The sequence below is a fragment of the Mus pahari genome, chromosome 8, assembly GCF_900095145.1.
Source record: "Mus pahari chromosome 8, PAHARI_EIJ_v1.1, whole genome shotgun sequence".
NCBI classification, from domain to species: domain Eukaryota; kingdom Metazoa; phylum Chordata; class Mammalia; order Rodentia; family Muridae; genus Mus; species Mus pahari.
Window position 1 is genome coordinate 85,209,962 of NC_034597.1, and position 22,136 is coordinate 85,232,097.

The 22,136-nt window shown below is 38.9% G+C and overlaps 1 protein-coding gene across 1 annotated transcript in view; it reads right to left on the minus strand.

Annotated features, from left to right (window-relative positions):
• The window catches only part of Klhl1 (kelch like family member 1), a 363,866-nt gene extending 342,142 nt beyond the window's left edge, over positions 1–21,724 (minus strand). The window contains exon 1 of the mRNA XM_021203301.1: positions 20,510–21,724. Coding sequence (XP_021058960.1) covers positions 20,510–21,015 — 506 coding nt within the window. The 5' untranslated portion in view covers positions 21,016–21,724. The remainder of the gene's footprint in view (positions 1–20,509) is intronic.
• Between the last annotated feature and the right edge of the window lie 412 nt (positions 21,725–22,136).

A 22,136-nucleotide genomic window follows, 5' to 3' on the forward strand; every position in this document is an offset into this window, starting at 1 on the left:
AGTCATAGTGTCAGAAGATCTAGACATAATCTGGGAATCGTAATTTCTGTAATCTTAATTTCCTAAATTGGCCTGCTCCCTATCAATTAGTTGTATGCCCATGATTTTTAAACTAATAATATTGGGCATGAATGTGGGTTTTAGCTTTGTGACAAATGTATGTGTTAAGTGACTGGAGTATGTTAGAAAGTTTAAATTTGTGACATTTTAGAGGTAGACTCCATTAATTTTTTTTCTCTAAATTTACTTTTCAGTAAATGAGTCTCTCTCCATTTACTTTTCAGTAAATTTTGAGTATAAAAATTATAGGAGAAAATTTTAAGTATTTATTACAACTATTACAACAGTTCCATTAAAAATTGGCTGTCAGTTGGTAAACAATAGCAAAGTGCACTCACACCAAAATTGTTTATGCCTTCCAGAGCTGCCTTTTCAAATTATCATACAGAAGCACAATTTTTAGTATTTATTGTAATGAGAATTCAGTACAGTCATTAGAAAGCTATTTAATAGGTCCTATGTTCAATTTTAAGATGTATTCATGTACATATTTATTTGCAATATTACCATTTTTTTATTAAAAATATTTTTGATTTTGTTTTGTTTATTCTTTAAGAATTTTATGCCGGACGTGGTGGCGCACGCCTTTAATCCCAGCACTCTGGAGGCAGAGGCAGGGGGATTACTGAGTTCGAGGCCAGCCTGGTCTACAAAGTGAGTTCCAGGACAGCCAGGGCTATACAGAGAAACCCTGTCTTGAAAAAACAACAACAAAAAAGAATTTTATACAAGGACAGCATACATTCTGTTTATGCCCTACCCTCTTTGCACCTAAATTCTCCCAGACTCCACTTCCTTGTTGGCTGCATTCTCTTTTTTGTTTATTTATAATAAACTGATTCCAATTATAACTGTGTACTTTCATAACTACCATCTAAAAGAGCGTGGGCAGTCTACAGGAGGTAACTTCCACGGGGGGGGGGGGGGGGATGAGTCTCTCTCCCCTAAGAGTAATCCACTCTCAATCAATCCTTAGCTAAGGATAGGATCTTGCTAGCATCTTGTCACATATCTGGTGGAATATTGACTAGCTTAGTCTTGTGCAGGTCTTGTCCTAACCACCAAATTGTTAGGACAACGAATTCATAAGTACACTATCCCTGTCACTTCCAGAAGAAACTATTCTGGCTCTGTCTTCACTACACTTCAGCACTTAAAATCTTATTACTGATCCTCCAGAATGTTCTTTGAGTATTTCTTTTTCTAAACACAATTTTAGTGTGTTTTGATCTTTCATCCAGACTGCAGTTTCCACGCCCCCCCCCAACCCCGGGTTTCTTCCCCTAGTTCTTCCCTACCTATCTCCCCTCTACATCCCCTATCCACTCCTCCTTTTCACTTCAGCAAAGGGCACACCTCCAATGGATGTCAAGGAAACATGGCATATAAAGTTGCAGAAAGGCTAGGTACCACCTCTTTTATTATGACTGAAAAATTCAACCCAGCATGAGCAAAAGGTTCTCAAGTAAGTCAAATATATGAGAGACAGCCTCTGCTCCCACAGTTACGAGTCCCACGAGAAGCCCAAGCTGTGCATCTGCATCATAGTGAAGGATGTAAGAACCAGCTAGACTTCTTCATGTTCCATGTGATGTGGAGGTGTTATCTTCAGATGTGAGAACTGGATGTCAGTTTGGGGAAGGCAACTTATAATTTTGGCAGCAGCCTGAATTCTGAGGATATTCCCACAGGGTCCTCTTGGACAACAACGCAATTGGATTTAAACTCCATTGCTGGAAGCTTCATTTGGCAAGGAAAGATGACCATTTGGGGCTTCATCTCTGCCGTTATTTGGGGATTTTATTTAGATTGTCTTCATATGCATATACATTTTATGAAGTTCTATTCATACATCCCTATCCCCATCTCCTCTCATCATCATTAGATTCTCCTGTTCCATATCACCTCCTTCCATCCACGGCTATCTATTTCTTTTTCATAACAAGTTCTATGTCCCCTTATTTTTCTAAGGCCTTACTCTGTGTATAGCCTCTGTGGTTCTATATCAGTCACTGGTTTAATTGCTATCATGCATATATATGTGAATATACACCAATGTTTGTCTTTCTGGGTGTGAGATACCACACTCAGAATACATTTCATTGATTCTGTCCCATTACTCATGAGTTTAATGATTTCATCCTTTTAATGGCCAAGTAATAATCCATTGGGTGAATATATCACATTACTATGTTAGATTTTTCTTTATTTATTTTTCTGTTGAGGGATATCATAGGTTGTTTCCTGTAACTAGTTATTATGAATAAAACAGCAATGAACCTGACTAAGTGGACCTATGGTAGGGTAAATCATCCTTTGGGTTTATTCCCAGGAGTGGTGTAGCTAGATACTGAGGTAAATTGATTTTTATATTTTTGAGTAATTGACACACTGATTTTCATAATGGCAACACAACTTTGCACTCCCACCAGCAGTGGATGAGTGATTGCCTTTCTTTACCATCATGAACAGTCACTTGTTATATTGTTTTTAACCATCTGATGGCAATAAGATGAAATCTCAAAGTAGTTTTCATCTCCATTTCCCTCATTACTATTGATATGTAATACTTATTAAATTGTTTCTTGGCAATTTGAGTTTTTTCTTTGAATTTTCTTTGTTTAAATATATATAAAAATTTTTATTTGGTCTATTTGCTTTTTTTAATATCTAACTACTTGTGCTTTTTATATATTTTAGATTTTAGCTCACTATCAGATGTAGGGTTGGTTAAAGTCTTTCCACATTCTGGTTGCCACTTTGTGCAAATGGCCTTGTCCTGTCCATTACAGAAGTTTGTTCAGTTACATGAATTAAACTTCCATGATGTCCCATTTACTATTGATCTTAGTGCTTATGCTAGTGGTGTTCGGTTCATAAAAGTCTCCTGTGCCAGTTAGTCCAAGGCTACTTTCCCTTTCTCTTCCATAATTTTCAGTGTATCTGGATTTATATTGAGGTCTTGATTCACTTGGAGCTGAATTTTGTGCAGGGTGATAAATACAGGTCTATTTAGAGTCGTCTTCAAAGCCATCCAATTGGTATGCTGTACTTTTCTGGGGTGTATTGATTGCTTTTGGTTGTTCCTAATCAAAAATCAGGTGTACATAAGTATAGGGATTTATTTGGGGTCTTCAATTTGAATACATTGATCAATATATTTTTTTCTGCCAATACCATGCTATTTTTATCACTATAGCTCTGTAGTATATTTGAAATCTAGGATAGTGATAGTGATATTTCCTGCAGATCTTTTATTATTTAGGACTGTTTTACTCTCCTGGGTTTTGTGTTTTTAGACAAAACTGAAAATTGTCCTTTTATGATCTATGGAGAATTATTACATTGTAATTTTCATGTGGATTACATTGAATATATAGATTTCTTTTGACAGGATGGCTATTTTTACCATATTATTCTCAAAGATACAGCACAGGAGAGCTTTACATCTAATATCTTCTTCAATTTCCTTTTTCAATGTTTTAAAGATTTTATCACATGCATCTTTTATTTGCTTGGATAGGGTCGCCCACGACATTTTATACTATTTTAGGCTACTTTCCAAGGAGTTGTTTCTCTGATTTCTGTCTCAATTCATTTATTGATTGTGCAATCAGGCTATTGATTTGTATGATTTAATTTTGTATACAGCTACATTGCTAGGTTTGTTTTCCAGCTGTAGAATTTTCCTCATGGAATCCTTAGGTCATATATATATATATATATATATATATATATATATATAATCATATGCATTATTTCATACATATGGTTAGGGGATAATGTAGGTATAATTCATAGAACTAATCACTAGATGGCAACATTGTCCATTTAGATATATCTGCATGTGCATAGAATTAGATATTTATGTGTACTATACTTAAAGTCAATGACTAATAAGTTGAAATTTTATAACTTTTTAAAACTTTAACATTATATATTAGTAAATTTCAGATATAGTTTGTAAAGTACACTGGAGATAATTTATTTTTGTTTAATTATTTTTTAATTAATATATAATACTTTTTAATTAATAAATTTGTTTAATTTATTTTTTGTTTACAGTGGTGGAACTGAGATGGCCACCAAGTCACTAAATTTATGACACAATCTGTTCTTTCTGTAAGACACTCTGAGAAAATGCTGGCTCAAATCCTGTGGAAGTGGCCAGCCAATGATTGGTATATTCTAAGTCTCACACCAACAGAGAGAGCCCAACATTGCATAGATGTCCATAAAACACTTTTAACAAAATCATGCAAGGTATTTTCCCAAATCTAAAGAAAGTCATGCCCATGCAGATGCAAGAGATATACAAAACACAAAATACCAAAAAACAGAAGGAGGGAAAAGAAATCTCACTATGATATAGAATAATCTAACACCAAATTACAGAAAATAAAAGGATATTAAAAATTGTAAGGGAGGCCAGGTGTAGTGGCATATGCCTTTAATCCCAGCACTTGGGAGGCAGAGGCAGGAGGATTTCTCGTTCGAGGCCAGCCTGGTCAACAAAGTGAGTTCCAAGAGAGCCAGGGCTATACAGAGAAACCCAGTCTCGAAACAAAAAACAAACAAACAAACAAAAAACAAAACAAAACAAAAGTTGCAAGGGAAAAACTTCTAGTCACTTATAATGGCAATTCCATTCAAATAATGCATGACTTTTCAACAAAGAATTTGAAAGTAGTCCAGAAGCATTTGGATAGATGCTCTATAAGCACTATAAAACCACAGGTACCAGCTGAGACTAATATACACAGCAAAATCATCAAACACAATGGAAGGATAAATAAAACATTTTGTGAGTAAAAACTGAAATAAATACATTTGTGTATACCAATATAGCTGTACAAAGGACACTTAAAGGTAATTATGGGAATGTTAATAATATACAAAAGAATATAAGAAATAATTTATCCCCGAATAGGTAATCCAAAGAGGAAAACAAACATATAAACAATCAAAATTATTCTAGGCAATCATGACCAAGAGTCAAACCCATTTATCTATTTTAACATCAGACAAAGTAGACTTTAACATGAAACTAATCAGAAGAAATAAAGAATAACACTATATACTCATTAAAGAAAGAAAATAACAAAGAGTACAGGCAAACTGCATCTTATCTGACCATCATGGATTAAAGTTGGATATTAACAACAGAAAAAAATGGTATATAGTACACAAACTCTTGGAATCCAAACAATTCACCACCGAAAGGAGCTTTAGTTGGGGTAATGCCTCCATAAGATCCAGCTGCAGGGCATTTTCTCAATTAGTGGCCAAAGGGAAAGGGCCTCTTGTGGGTGGGACCATCTCTGGGCTGGTAGTCTTGGGTTCTATAAGAGAGCAGGCTGAGCAAGCCAGGGGAGGCAAGCCAGTAAAGAACATCCCTCCATGGCCTCTGCATCAGCTCCTGCTCCCTGACCTGCTTGAGTTCCAGTCCTGACTTCTTCAGTGATGAACAGCAATGTGGAAGTGTAAGCCAAATAAACCCTTTCCTCACCAACTGCTTCTTGGTCATGATGTTTGTGCAGGAATAGAAACCCTGACTAAGACAATCTCTAACTTGTGCATAATTGGTTCCCAAAGTAAAAAGATAAAACTGTTTTAGATGATGTTATAAGGTCAGTAGTGTAAATGTTTGTAGTCATTCCAAGACTCAAACCACAGTGCACAATTTCTTGTTTTGAATTGTAATTTTCCTTAACCAATACATCTAAGTATTCTGAGAATTCTAGTAGATGTCTTGGTCAAAAAATTAAGTTTAACTATGTACATAGATATTGGAATGTTATATCAATACAGACACAAACAAATGAAAATGTGATCATTATTATATTCAGTATTATCTAAATGTTGATTTTGATGAAATAAGGAAGATTTCTTTTTTGCTAAATGGCTTAAAGTAATAGAGATCCTAATGGTATATGCTTTAAATTGATCAGTGCAAATTGGAAGGTGAAAATATGATCATTTAGGACTCTGGGTAAGTAAATAAAAGTTCTAATTTATTCCTCACCTAGTTCTTAGGTTCTTGTTTTCCTTAATATTGATAAACTCATAAAATATGTAAAATCATTTTCACAAAGAAACTATTACTTCTAATTAATTAATTTATGTTTATTTATTTATTTATTATGCAGTTTGAATAGTAATAGATTATCTAGTACTCAAATTTGAGATACATCATTAAAACATTAATTTGAATAGCAATACCCCCTCATGTTGTTCTTTATATTTTAAAAATTCATGATGAGGAAGAAGATGATTTTAAATTGAGGTGTTCCATAATACCACTTACTGAAAAGAGTAGCCCCTTGTATTCAGAGATGACTCATTTTATGACTCAGGCTGAATTGATTCTTTTTCTTCTGAAAATGTACTGTCAGACCCAACTAACCTCTATGACATTTCAATGCTTCTTGTCCTCTTTCAGTGACCCATTCCCATTAATTAATAGTACTGATTTTCAAAACTTTCAGAAGAAGATATAGACTCAAGAAGGAGGCAAGAACTAACACAGCATGAGACAAAGATCAAATGCTTCCAAAAATTTCATCAGAAACTGTGGGCACTGTCGGCTTAGAATTTTCAAAACCTACTTTATTTAAGGTTCTTAAATACTTCAACCTCCCTTCTAGCCCACCAAACACAGGTAGGGGAGAAAGGCTAATAGGAAAAGGGAGTAGTTCTGGACCTGTTTAGAAGAAGTTCCACTTAGGTTTTCCACTCTTCCTTGTCAGGAGTCGAGTTCAATAGAAAACACCAAGCACAAATCAGTAGTGGAAGCAGGATCCAGCAGAAAGAACAGGGCTAGGTAGGCTGAGTAGGCAGAAATCAGTGACAGTCACAAGAATCAGCTAGAATCCCAGAAGTTGTTTGACTCATTTCTCCCTACAAAGTGAACAGTGAAGACCAGTGAAGCATTGAATGGCTTAGCCATGAAAGAGTGTCCTCTTCTATTTATATTCTTACTGAACAGCACATGCCCTCTCAAGTATCTGTTTTCAGCAAAATATCACATGCTCTCTCCCTAGGTAGCTTCCTAGGGTGGCTTGATACTTGTGGGTATGGATAATGGGATTTGTTGGGATAGCCAAGTCCCACTGTGTGTTTTCAGATTTTGCAATGAACTGAGACTCAGTCGAGAGCATTTAAAAGCCTTGAAAATGCTCCTGATATCTGTCCTTGCCTGGTCCTCCCAGACATTACTAAGCTATTCCACTTGTGCATGGAGCCCTGAAACAAACCCTGGGACTCTGGAGGGGACTGATGGCGTATTAGGCAGGAGAGTAAACCTGGTTGAAGTGGGATATCTAGCATTTGTGAGGGCCATAGCTGCCACAGCCCTGCTGGTAAAAATATATGACAAATCGACTTCAGGGTCTAAACTATTCCTGACAGCCTCCAACTCTGGTGATGCACTCTTGAGGGGTACACCTGAGAAATAGATAGTCAATGCCCCAGTGAATCAATCCCAGGATCTGCTTCTGCATCAATCCTGCATTCAGTTCACAAGTCGTCAGCCTGCAACCCTGCCAGTTCCCTGTCACACAGAGATCATATGGGTTCCTGAATGAGTATTTTGTGGTAAACAGTCTGATCCAGTTTACCAGGAGTAATTGGACTAACATCCCATCAAGGACACCAGACAGGTTATTGTTCACAGATAGTGTGATGGCTATTATGGGTTGTCAGCTTGACTACATCAGGGATGAAAGGTAATCTTGAAATGGAGGACATATTTTGATCCAGATCTTGAGGCATAGTGGCTATGAAAAGCTTAGGCCCATGCAAGGTAGCATACACTTTTAATCCCAGGAAACTGAACCAAGTAGATCTCTGAGTCCAAGGCCAGCCTGGGACAAAGGAAGTTCTAGATCCAGGTATGGTGGTACACACCTTTAATATGGGTCACAACTTCTGGTGGAGGACTACCTATCGACAATGGAAGAACAAGACTCTCTTCTCTCACTTGTGAGCACATCTGTTGGAACCTATTTCTTCAGGATTTCAGCTTATGCAGAAGACCAGCTGAAACAACTAGGCTTGTGGGACTGAGCAAATACTAGATTCTTGAACTTCCTATTCAGAGCTGCCCGTTGTCCAGTTAGTAGGACTGCAGACTGTAAGTTATTACAGTAAATCCCCTTAATATAGAGAGATATTTCATAAATTCTGTGGCTCTAAGGAACCCTGACTAGTATAGATGGGAATACTTCTAAGATGGCACAGGTAGGCAGGGGCAGTGGAGATGACTTCAGATTATCTGAGCTGGGGATCCTCCTCTCAAGGAGCTAAGTTTTTAACTTTGATACAAGCACTATGCTTGGGGGAAAGACAAGGCTACCACCATATACATTGACAGTTGATATGCTTTCACCATGGACCATGTCCAAGGAGCTCTAGTCGGGGGAAAAAAGATTGCTAACAACATCAGAAAAAGAAACAAAATTATAAATGAAATATGTCGTAGTTAGGATTTCACTGTTCTGAAGAGAAACCATGACCATAGCAACTCTTTTAAAAGAAAACATTTCTTTGGGTCGAGCTTACAGTTTCAAAGGTTTATTCCATTATCATCACGGTAGGAAACATAGCAGCTTACAGGAAGACATAGTATTGGAGAAAGAGCTGACAGTTCATCTTCTCCAGGCAGCAAAAGAAGACAGTGTACCACACTGATTGTAGCTTGAGCATAGGAGACATCAAAGCCACCCTTGTAGTGACATACTTCCTGCAATAAGGCCACGCGTGCTTAAAGAAGGCCATACTTCCTAATAATGCCACTGCCTGCAGGTCAAGAACTCAAATTCAAGATGACCATACCTAATCAAACTACCACAAAATCTTAGCCATTTTGGAAGCTATCTGGATGTACAGGCAGATGGCCATCGTCCATTAACAAAGGACACCAAAAAGGAATCTTCCCTAGAAGTCAGATTCGACAGAGTAGCTGACTTCTGCCTAGGAGGTGGTCTCAGAATGAATCTGATCACTCCACACCTTGGTAAACCAAGGAGTGAGATTGATTGTGCGAAGTAAGAACTGGCTAAGTAGAGAGACCCAGAACAATGGATGTTGCAGAAGAAAGGCAAATGGTTATGGATCTTCACTTAAGCTCCCACCCAAGAGCCACAGAAACTGCTAAACTCAGACACAGCCATAATGTTCCAAATGTTAAAGCCTAATTAAGGACATCACTTTTAGATGTGTTAGGCATATTCAGGTAAACCCCAGAAGTGGAAGGAAGATCCTACAAAGGATCTGGGCTGGAGGAAATGGTCTCAGAAACATTGTGAGTTGTACTTTACTGACATATGAGCTGTTTATTTAGGCTATCAATATTTGCTGGTGTCTCAGGATGGGACAAGCCGCCCCATGAAAAACAAGGACTGCTACAATATTTAAGAAAAATTCCCCAGGAAAAAATTCTTACGTTTGGATAGCTAATAAAATTTACTCCTGTTCATAGAACCAGGAGAGAATATGACAGAACAATGGTCTCTAATAGAAGATAAAGTGGGAAAGAACCTTGAACTCATTGGCAAAGTGGGAAATTTTCTAACCAAACAAGTGAAATATTGTTCTTTCAGAAACAGATCAAATCTCTCAAGAAAGAAATCCAAGAAATTTTCAGAAAGTTGAGAGATCTTTCATGCAAATGGGCTATCAGAATTAACATAGTAAAGTGGCCATCCTACCAAAGGCAATCTACTGATTCAATGAAATTCTCATTAAAATTCCAAAACAAATCTTCAAAGACACGGAAAGAGCAATTATCAAATTCATCTAGAAAGGAAAAATAAAACAGAATAGTGAAAATAATTCTTAAGAACAAAAGAGTAGACTCCCAGGTCTCAAAGGGAGGGACCTTAGATGAAATGTCCAACAGTAGGGAGAGGGAACTGATAGAGTCCACCTCCAGCAGGAATACAGGACATCAAGTGAGGGATGGGGTTTCAGTCGATCCCACAGTCACACCTCTGACCCATAATTTTTCCTGTCTTATTACAGGTCACAGGGCCCCCAAAGGAGGAGATAGAGAAAGTACCCAAGGAGCTGAAGGGGTCTGCAACCCTATAGGTAGAACAACAATATGAATTAACCAGTTCCCCCAGAGCTCATGTCTCTAGCTGCATATGAAGCAGAAGATGGCATATTCAGCCATAATTGGGAAGAGAGGCCCCTTGGTCTTGCAAACTTTATATGCCTCATAGAGGGGAATGCCAGGGCCAAGAACTGGGAGTGGGTGGGTAGGGGGGCAGGGTGGGGGGAGGGTATAGGGGACATTCAGGATAGCATTTGAAATGTAAATGAAGAAAATATCTAATAAAATACTTAAAAGGAAAAAAAAGAATTACAGGGATAGAAATGGAGAGAAGGCTGAGGAAAAGAAGGTCCAGCAACAGGTGCAAAGTGGGATCCAGCTCATGGGGAAGTCCCAAGGCCTGACACAATTACTGAGGATATGGAGCACTCACAAAGAAGGCATCTATTGTGACTGCCCTCCAAAAGACCCAACAATCAACTGAAAGAGTCAGATGCAGATATTGGTACCCAACCAATGGACAGAAGCAGCTAACCCCTGTTGTTGAATTAGGGAAGGCTGAAGGAAGCTGAGGAGAAGGGCTACCCTGTAGGAGGACCACAGTCTCAATTAATCTGAAACCCCGAGATCTCTCAAACACTGGACCACCAAACAGACAGCATACACCAGCTGATATGAGGTTCCCAACACACTTACAACAGAGGACTTCAGGGTCTGTGTTCATTTAGAGATGATGTTCCTAACCCTCAAAAGACTGGAAGCCCCAGAGTGTTTAGAGGTCATGTGGTGTGGGGTGGGGGCATCCACGTGGAGACAGGATGGGGTGGGAAGAATGTATGGGGTGTGAAGCCTGAGGGTGGATGGCGGGGTGGGGAATGGAATATGGAGTGTAAAAAATAAGTTAAAAATATAATAAATTTTTAAAAAAAGAATAAAAGAATAGGTAGGGTAATCACAATCCCTGACCTCAAGATATGCTACAGAGCTGTAGTGATTAAAACCTGTGTGGTATTTGTACAGAGACAGACAGGTTGAACAATGGAATAGAATTGAAGACCCAGAAATAAAACCACATATTTAATCACACTTGATCCTTTACAAAGAAACCAAAAATATACAATGGAAAAAAGAAAGTATCTTCAATAAATGTTGCTAGTCTAACTTGGACTCTGTTTGTGGAAAAATGAAAATAGACCCATAATTGTCACCTTGCACACACTTCAAGTCCAAGTGGATCAAAGAATGCAACATAAAACCAGATACATTGACTCTAATAGAAGATGAAGTAGGAAAGAACCTTGAACTCATTGGAACAGTGGGAAATTTCCTACACAAAACTCCAATGGCTCATGCTCTAAGATTAAGAGTTGATAAATGAGACCTCATGTAATTAGAAAGCTTCTGTAAGGCAAAAGACATAGTCAATAAGACTAATTGGCAACCTACAGACTAGGAAGAAAATCTTCACTAACCCCACATGTGATAGAAAACAATATTCAAAATATATAAAGAACTCAAGAAGCTAAACACACACACACACACACACACACACACATACACACACACACACACACAACATTCCTCCACTGCTGGTAGGATTGCAAATGGGTACAACCACTATGGAAACCAATCTTGAGGTTCCTCGGAAAACTGGAAAGAGATCTACATGAAGAACCAGCAATACAACTCTTGGGAATATAGCCAAAAGATACACCAACAAGTCACAGGGGCACATGTTCCACTATGTTCATAGCTGTAGGGCCATGAAAGGCCACCTGTTTTGGTTGAATGAGGCTTGCTTTGGCAACCCAGTAGAGACCCAGTAAGAAACGACAAGGGACAGAACAGTGAGTTATGTTCCCAGATACAGCTGCCTGAAAAAACAGAGGCCCCAACTCCATAATTCTGTGATTATAAATCATGCAGACAATGTCCCAAGCTTCTGGCATTCTAGCTAGACTCCACCCCCACAGTTACCTGACTATAGCCAGGTATGCTCCTCCCTACAGTTACCTAGCAACAACAAGGTAGCCCAGCCCACTATGAAAGAGGCTGCCTTGCCCCTCCTCATTCTCTTTAAGCTCTCACCTTTCTCTCTCTCATCTCTCTCTCTCTCTCTCTCTCTCTCTCTCTCTCTCTCTCTCTCTCTCCCATTCCCCCCTCTCTCCACGTAGCCATAGCCGGCCCCTCTCTTTCTTTTACTTTGTCTCTTTCTCTCTGTCTTTCTACAATAAAGCTTCAAAACCATAGACTGTCTCTGATCATGAAGGCCCACCATGCTTGTACAATGAGATAGGCTTTCCCCTAAAGAGCTATGTCTAACACCCTGCAGGAAGGCCTTCTTGCACTCCAGCCATGGACATGAACAAGGGCTCTTGCCCATGTGGGAACCACCCAGAGTCCCCTCTCCCCCTGCCTCTCCTCCCTTCAACACTGGGGATGGTCAACCCACCCTGGGGACCCCCATTTTGTTCTCAGCTCTTCCAAGATGACCAGCTGCATCTGGGAAGCTCGAGACTGAGAACCTGTTATCTCTGGCCACTGTGAGGTCCAGAGACCTTGGACTGCCCCTTGTCCACGCCCTTGGGCTGGGTCCACAGCTTCCCATAGCAAGACACCCACAAGGGGCTGCATGGAAAGCATGTGGCAATCCTCATGCATCTGCCTGCTCAGAGCACAGGAACTTATTCCCCCATGCCCATTGCCCTGCACATTATTTGTGATAGCCAGAAGCTAGAAACAACCCAGATGTCCCAAGACAGAAGAATGGATACAGAAAATGTGGTTCCTTTACACAATAAAATACTGCTCAGCTATTAAGAATGAGGACATCCTGAGTTTTGCAAGCAAATGGATGGAACTAGAAAATATCATCCTGAGTGAGGTAACTCAAATTCAAAAGGACATGCATGACATGTACTGACTAATAAGTGGATATTAGCCAAAAAAAAGTGCAAAATACCCAAGATATAGTCCACAGAACTCAAAAATGTCAACAATCTGAAGGGCCCAAGTGAGGATGCCTCAGTCCCACTTGGGAGGGAGAAGAAAACAATCACAAGTGGGGAGAAAGAGAAGGACCTGGGAGGGAAAGGAGCAGGGCAGGTGGGTGGGTTGAGGCGGACCTGATCTGGTATTGAATGAGGGAAAATGACTGAAGCCCTGATGGCTAGCAGAAAGAATGGAAACAGGCAACCTCTGGAGGGAAGAGTTTGGGGGGACCCTCTAGAATGCACCAGAGACCTGGGAGGTAACAGACCCTCAGAACTCAAAGGGAGGGACCTTAGATGAAATTCTCTACAGTGGGATGAGGGAACTTGTAGAACCTACCTCCAACAGGGCATCAAGTGAGAGATGGGGTTGCTATCCCATAGTCAAAACTCTGACTTATAATTATTCTGGTCTGAAAGAACTGTAAGGATGAAAATGGAGATGATTCTGAGGAAAAGAAGGTCCAGCAACAGGCCCAAAGTGGGATCCAGCTCACGGGGAGGCTCCAAGGCCTGACACTATTACTGAGGCTATGGAGAGTGTACAAAAAGGGACCTATCATGACTGCTGTCTTAAAGACTCAACATGCAGCTAAAAGAGTCAGATGCAGATATTTGCACCCAACCAATCAACATAAGCTGCTGACCCCTGTGGTTGAATTAGGGAAATGATGGGAGAAGCTGAGGAGGAGGGAGACCTGGAAGAATGATGACTTCCAAGCTTTTTAGTATAACACAAGCTATCTAAAGTATAAGCAAATTTCATTTTATGGACAAACAATGGCTTATTAGTATAGTTTAATGATTATTTAAATTGATAAAATAATAACCAATATAGAATTTGCTGAATTTCTGCAGAGACTATGAAAGCTGCCATGGGCCAGCATGTAGACCTTTAGAAAGCCAGCTGGACAAGTCATGAAATGCAGGGACGAAAAATGGAGCACAGACTGAAGGAAAGCCCAGCCAGCCACTGCCCCACCTATAGATCCACCCATCTGCAGACAACAAGCCTGGACATTATTGTTGATGCCAAGAAGTGCTTGCTGATGGGAGCCTGATATAGTTGTGTCCTGAGAGGCTTTGTCTGCAACTGACCAATATAAAGGCAGATGTTTGCTGCCAATCATTGGACTGAGCATGGAGCCTCCAATGAAAGAGTTAAGGAAAGGACTGAAAGAGTTGAAAGGGGTTGTAGCCCCATTAGAAGAACAATAGTATCAACCAACCAGAACCCCAAGAGCTTCCAGGGACTAAACCACCAACCCAAGTATACACATGGCTCTAGCTACATTTGTAATAGAAGATGGCCTTGTCTGGCATCAGTTGGAGTGGAGTCATTTAGTCCTGTTGAGGCTTGATGCCCCAGGGTAAGGGGATGAGGCAGGGTGATTGGGGGTACACCCTCATGGAAGCAAAGAGAAGGGGAGATTGGACGGGTGGTTTACGGCAGGGAAACCATGAAGGGGGACAACATGTGAAATGTAAATAAATAAAATAACCAATAAAAAGAACAGCTTGACAATAAAAACAAGAGCCATAAGATTATGAAGCTATGAAGCATGAAATTTTAGAACATGACAGCTGATCTGTCATACTCATGAGCTATAGCAGTTTTGGTGATGAGTACAAGACCTGAAAAAGACCAAACTAGTCCAAACTCCAGCAAAATGGGGCATGTCTCAGGTGGCCTTGTCTCTCAATGAGGTTATATAGCAAGTACTGGCAACAGGGGCAATTGATGGCCTTTTCTTTGCGTTTGTGGGCACTGGTAGGTTGTTCACACTGCACTGAATTTCCTAACAGCCATGTAGATATTTGGGAAGCACTAATTTGATACAGTCGTATGTTGCTACCAAATAAAGAAGATATGAAATGAAAGGGAATTGAGTTTGAGAAGATCCAGAAGAGGGAATTACAAAACAGAAATGGAGGTTGGTATGATCAAAATATACTGCAAACACAAAGTTCTCATAGAATGAATTAAAAATGTTTTAATATTTAGAAGCACATTTTCTATGAAACGTTTACTCTCTAAAACCAGTATTTTTCTATCTTACATAATACTCACATACTACTGGTCATCATAAAGCTAAAATACACTTAACAAACCACATATCAGCAAATAATTGTGTGTTTTCTTTCTATTATTATTATTATTATTATTATTATTATTAATTATTACTAATTTGGCTTTTTGAGACAGGGATCCTCCGTGTAGCCCTGGCTGTCCATGAACTCACTCTGTAGACCAGGCTGGCCTTGAACTTATAACTTCACCTGCCTCTGCCTCCCAAGTGCTGGGATTAAAGGCATGCACCATCACTGCCCAGCAGTTGAATGTTTTCTACTACCAATGAAATAAATAACTGCACCAAGATCATAGGGTGTTACAATTTTAAATTTATAGAGCAACAAGTTTCAGCAATTACGCTTTCAATAATCACGCGTTCTTGGTGCTATTCAATGCGAAAATCACTAAAAATCTTCATTATTCTACCGTTTATAGAAATGCTTTAATGCAGAAGCAAAGAGATACACGAAATTAACACAGACTTTCACCTTAGAATTTTCAGTTAGAGACACATGGTCAAATCAACACAGATGTTAACATGTGTTATGACCTTCCGTACAAATGGACAAGAAAATACCACATAGCTACTCTAAAACACAAAAGAGAATGTGTTGCTGGGAGATGAAGAATTTCACTGACAACCATGGAGAGGTATTGTTCAAAACATCCCGTTAATGAGGAAAACTGATCGTGAACATGGCTGGCGAGGAAGCACAACTACCAGAGATGAGAGTGTAAGCATGTGAGGCTAGGGTACTGCTCATGTGAGGCTAGGGTACTGCTCATGTGAGGTTAGGGTACTGCTCATTTGTATGGTAGACTCTGGATGGGACACTCAGAGGCAGTGGCTATCAGGATGCTCTCCATAGCTGATGGGTGGTAAATCATACCTACCATAAGTAGCTACTTTCTAGGAATCAAAATTCCTAGAAGAAGCAATATCTGAAAGGCTGAAGGCAAATTAAAACTGCAATGACTGTGAATAGCTCTAACTGTTACAGGTCCAGAACCTAATTAAACTTTATCTTGGACTATCTACGGACCTCTAAATCACCATTCTTTTCCCATGCTCTGTCAGACTACAAATCCTGTGGCTAACAGATAAAAGATTTTGGACTTTATTCATTTAACTAATCCCTGGTTTTCACCATACTAAAGGCTAAGAGTCATCAGATAATATCTGATGCCTATAAGTGAGTTTTCACCTCGTTGCTACTATCTACTTAATGTTTCCACCAATGAATTTTAAAAGGACCTTTATCCATACTTTCTCCATTCAGTTACTGTAAAAATTTCACAAATTGTTTATACATTGGAACATGGAATTTGGGGTCACATAAATCCATGTTGTTGGGACACAATCACTCATATTTGGCTTCATAATAAACCATCTCCTACCTTCCTTGAAATTAAGTGAACATGCTATGATCTGGACTGTGATCAGTGATTCTTGAAATTAGTAATTCTGATTCAGTAGAATTCTTTGTGTCTGTGTATGGGGGGGGAGGCTAGAATTAGTAGCAGAGCAATGAAAACAAAATGATGATCATACTTTAATGTTATATTTTTTACTGACTTCAGGGTTACGAGAGAGTGGATGATATAATGGAAAATGAAGCTTGAGGTTGACCTAATACAAAAGATTATCGAATTGGAAAAAGATATTTACTTAGGATGGGAACAAACATTGGAGGTAGAGAAATGTTGGACAGAAAAGAACATTTCTAAAGAAGAAATATCAACCAATGGTGATAAACATCACCATGGAGTTCTTACTTGCTTACACTAAAGTGTGAGGAGCTCCTGAAATGGAGAAAGAAATTGAATAAGACAAAAGGAGTGTAATTGAATTCTGTACATAGTTATATTTACATTTTCTTTTCTTCATTCATCCTAGAGGACTGATGGAAAGGTGAATATATGAGACAAGAGATAATGGGAGGTATAGATTTAGAGAGAAAAATGTGGAATCCTTGTCTATGTCCTTCCTAAAAACATGGAATCAGGTGAATATACTGTAAATAAAGCAGAAAGAACAAACAAGTAAAAGGTGTTTTTTCCTACTAGCATTTATAAAGCTATGATAAGTGAACCATACAATATCATGTACCATATAGATGATATAAATATAAATGTGAGAATAAATTGATTTTTGTCTTTTTACATAGCTGATAGAATTTTGGAAATATATATGATATGTATGAAATTATATATTTTAAATAAGTTTGGACATAAATATATGTAAATTAGTGAATAAGAAAGATATGGATCATCGACTTATTTTGTAAAGTATCTTCAAGGATATGATCAAGATGGAAGCTTGAGACTTGTTAATCATGGTATAAAGTAGTAGATACTGAAGGGGGTGAGATGGCACCATTTTGGTAGGAAGTTGGTTTATGTTTGTCAAGGAATATTTATGTTTCAAGTCCATGAAAATTTGTTTCTTCCAGCATTCAAAAATTATGAGTATCTTTCTTCTGAATATTCTCCACCTGTAGTTCTAAAGAACAGGCTTAACTAACTGAAGATTCATACTCACATAAACAGTGTTTCTATTTGGTACCAGAGCAAATGAAAAGAAAAGAAAAGAAAAAAAAGAAAAGAAAAGAAAAGAAAAGAGAAAAGAAGAGAAAAAAGAAAAGAAAAAGAAAAGAAAAGAAAAGAAAAGAAAAGAAAAGAAAAGAAAAGAAAAGAAAAGAAAAGAAAAAGGGAAAGCTCACATTTGCTTTATGTTTAAGATAATTTTTGCAGTGGAGAGTTGATGAGAAATATGATAAATATTAAACTCAATCAAACTTTTATAGTTTTATGACATATACGTGCTGCTTCATTTGTATATCATTCACTACTATGAATACTATAAAATTTTCCACCATGTTAGATCTATATTCCAGATTAGAAAGAATAAGTTTGAAAGTTGAAATAAAGTTTTTTCTAAGTATTTTACTTTGCAAGTCCTATGGTGCCTGGGCAATGAGCCCTACACTTATTAGAAATTAAAATATACTGAGAATGACTAATTGCTACATTTACTGGGTGGTTCTCAATCAGTCATGAGCACAGAGTCAATGTTCTGTAAAACTGTAAAAAGACAAAAACATGCTCTCAGAGTAGCTAGAAAGAATGTCATGCTTATCTCCAGTCCTTAAAAGTTTGGTAGAAATTTAAAAGGAATTGAAGTTTACTTTTAACAGATTCAACATACAAAATTTTGTGATACTCTGATTCCAAAAGTAAAGAGGATGTTGGTTGGTGATTGAATCTTTTTCAGAATTCTTGCCACTTACAATTTCCTGTGATTAAAAGAAATGAGGTATGTCCAAAAGTAACTCTGACAGATAATTCCTAGCTGGGTTCTTGGTTAATAGTTTTTCATTTTAAACTTGATTATAATCTATTATCTGTTCTCCTTCAGTATTTAACAATTCCAACTTTATTAAAGTTTTTATAGAATGCTGATACCCAAACTACTCATTGAAATTTCATAAGGCAAAGGTTTTTCTCAATATAAAAAATAGCTATTCTTAAAGTCCCAGCTATTTCTAGTTGATTTGAAATTTTTAATTATATATATATATATATATATATATATATATATATATATATATACACACACATATATGTATATATACATATATGTGTGTGTGTGTGTGTGTGGTACATATTTTCTGAGCTATTTGAGAGTTAATTTTCTTTTAAAAGGAAGAAGATATGAGTTGGGTTTCTTTAAGAATCCAGGGAGAAAAGGGAATATATATGATCTAAGTATTTGTATTACTCTACGAAATTATTAAAGACTAAATAAAAAGCAAAACAAACTTTTCAATAATTGTTCATTTAAAATATACAGGAGAGTAAATATTTTTCAGAAATTCTCTACCCCACAAGTTTTTCTCTTTCCTCAAAAATCCAGCAAAATTTAAGTCGTTAAGCACCCTAAGTATCTAGTGAGTTGGTGAACTCTCGAAGTTTGATGACATTTAAGGCTTCTGCTTATTATGATTTCAGTCAACTACTTTACGTCACTGGATAACACAAAACTTAGGCATCATATGTGGAAAACTTTTAACATACTTGAAGACTGCAAATTATTTTTCTTTGATAAACAATGATCCTACATTATATTAATCATTTTAGTATATATTAGTAGAATATTATACAAGGCTCTTATAATTCAAATACAATACTATATGATTAAAAATGTTAAAGATAATGGTATCTCATAGCATCCTGTTCATCGAAGTGATGAAAATTATGGATCATTTTATTACATACATTTTCCAAACTTAATGTAGTTCATGAAAAATGATTCAATTAAATAAAAATTTCAAAATTTCTTATCTCTAATTTATTGATCAGAGGTAATTCAAGATTTTTTTTAGAATATTAGCTATCATTTCCTGACTTTCTAGTCTATTTCTTCTTCTCTAATGTAGTCTGATATCATATGAATCTAAATGCAAATCCTTTCATATCCTCATCATATGCTCAAATGAAAATGATGTATTTAGAATTATAATGACTCAGTATCCTAAAACCTGGGATTTTGCTTGTATTCCAGGGATCCTCTGAATCTTTAGTGTAGCAAAAGTCCATGCAAAGTGTCATGCTTGAAATAAACTGGAAATAAATGTTACTTCAGTATTTTTGTATGCCGAGTTCTACACTGGTCTGAAAGAAATCACAGTAAATGCGGAGAAATGTCTGTGGAGTTTAATTTTAACACTTACATGGACAGAGGCAAAAGTGAGTAGAAAGTGGTCCGAGAGATGATAATCGTGATAGGGTGACAACCCTTTGGGGGAGGGACAGAGCTATGACAGTGTTTCGGTTCTTATTTCTCACACATAGAGCCAAACCACAGCTATTCGAGACAATCATGCTCAATCAGTCACAGGGAGAGTACATGAAATGGACTTTGATGGTGTTCAAAGCTGACTTCACCCACAGCAGATGATGGAAAAAACTTAAAGACTTAAAGCGTGATGGAAGGACACTATCATCTGTGAAATAAGAACCATTCAACTCGAAGGTTCTCCAATGTATGCAATATGCACTCGATAGTTTTAAGTCTAAAAACTTGTTAAAAGAGTGTATGTTTGAGTCAATGGAAATTAATGAGCAAAGTTTTAATGAGATTGCAACTTGGGTAATAAAAACAAAACAAAACAAAACAAACAAACAAAAAAAGAAAGAAAACCAGGCTGGCATCTATCTTAGATTTTCATCCTATATGGCTCAAACTTTAGGAGAGAACAGTAGGTGGGCAGGATGACCAGCAACCAGGAACTATTGTGACACCTGCTCGGTGGGAACTTACTGTACCTGTGTCCACATCCTTCACCTGTTGCCTGGATAGAGCTGGCAGGCTCCGCTTGGAGCTCTTTCAGGGACAATCCTTTGTCCTGTTGTCCAGGAAAGTCCATGCCTGTCACTACCTCCTCCTCTAGGGACTCCACGTAGAAAAGAGTCCTGGCGGGTTGCTGGGTGCCCTGCCCGAGAGCCCCTTGCTGCAGCCTCGTGGCAACTGGTAGTAAGGTGCCATTCAGCGGATTGAAAGGAGAGGATGAAGCAGACGACGAGGAGGAAGAGGAGGAGGAAGAGGAGGAAGAAGGCTTTTTCCAGAAAGCGCTCACACTGCCCTTTTCCTGGTTTTTGAGCAGCCGACTTTGGCTAGGACCCCAGTGCTCAAAGCTGCCTCCTCCGCTGTCCTGTTGCAAGCAGCTGCCCCCCGCTGGGCTACTGGAGGCCGGCGAGGGATGGCTGAAGAGTTTCCAGCGGAGTCGCAGGATGTGCTTCACATCGAAGTCTTTTCTCCCGGAGCCGGACATGCTTAATGAACCGTGGACCAAGGAACTGCAGCTCACACACCAGTAGCCTGGCGAGCGTACTGGGGTGGCCAGTGGCTTCTGGAGAGAGAGGAGGAGGCAGGATGCACCCGGTGAACACGGAGTGGCTAAACGGGCTGTGCGTCTCACCGGGAGACCACACCGGCACCTTGAGCGCTCTGCAGAGCCTCGCGGCTCAGTCCGGGTCCTTTTGCTGGGATCTGAGCTTTGGGAAAGCTCCGGTCTAGATCAAATGAAGTCCTGGGATACCAGGGGCTTAGAATCCACGAGGACCTTGCGGGGACCCCCGTGGTGAGCCCCCCGGGAGGAAAGAGAGGCTGGAAATGCAAGAGGAGGGAGAGAGGTTTGAGCTCTCCCCAGATCCAGAGGTGGCAGCAGCTGGCTCCGCCGCACCGATACACACTCGGTGCCTAGCGAGCGGTGGTTTGGAAGCTATTCAGATCTCCTGTCTTCGCAGCTCAGAGTTCCGTGTTTGATGAGTGCAGAGAAAGAGAGCCTCAAGTCGAGAAGTAGTGCACCCCCAACCCTTAGGCGGGTCTGTGCACCTGCTCCCTGTCCCTGTCCTCTGGGAGAATGCCCTGTTAGCTTGCCAGGTGTCCGAAGGACAGTCAAATGCTTTCTGAGATGAGAAAAGGGGCGGTTTTATATAGTCAGTTTGTAAAGGAGAAAAATAAATATCCCGGGAAAAAACATAGAGCAGCCAAAGAAAAGCCCGCCCAGGAAAGCTGTCAAGGTCCTCACAGTATGATTTTCCTCTCTGCCTCAGCACTTCCCCCTCCTCCCCTGTAAGTGACGCAGATGTGCACTGGGGCCTATACTGAGAGATGGAGGGAGGGAGGGAAGACTTCAATCTTCTTTATGCAAGTGAGTCTGCTGCTCTTATTGTCCCCTTGCGTAAGTCTGTCACCTTTTTTCACCCTCCTTCCTCTCTACATTACTGTATAGCAATAAAAGTAAAGCAAACAGGCAAAATGCTTTAGCATCAGTAAACACCAGACATGAATCACGGCCGTGTAAACTTAATAGGCCGCGGTGTGCAGGTTGCAGGTTAATGGCTTGAATTATTTAATAAGTCACATCCTTTAACCTTTGTCCTTCCGTTC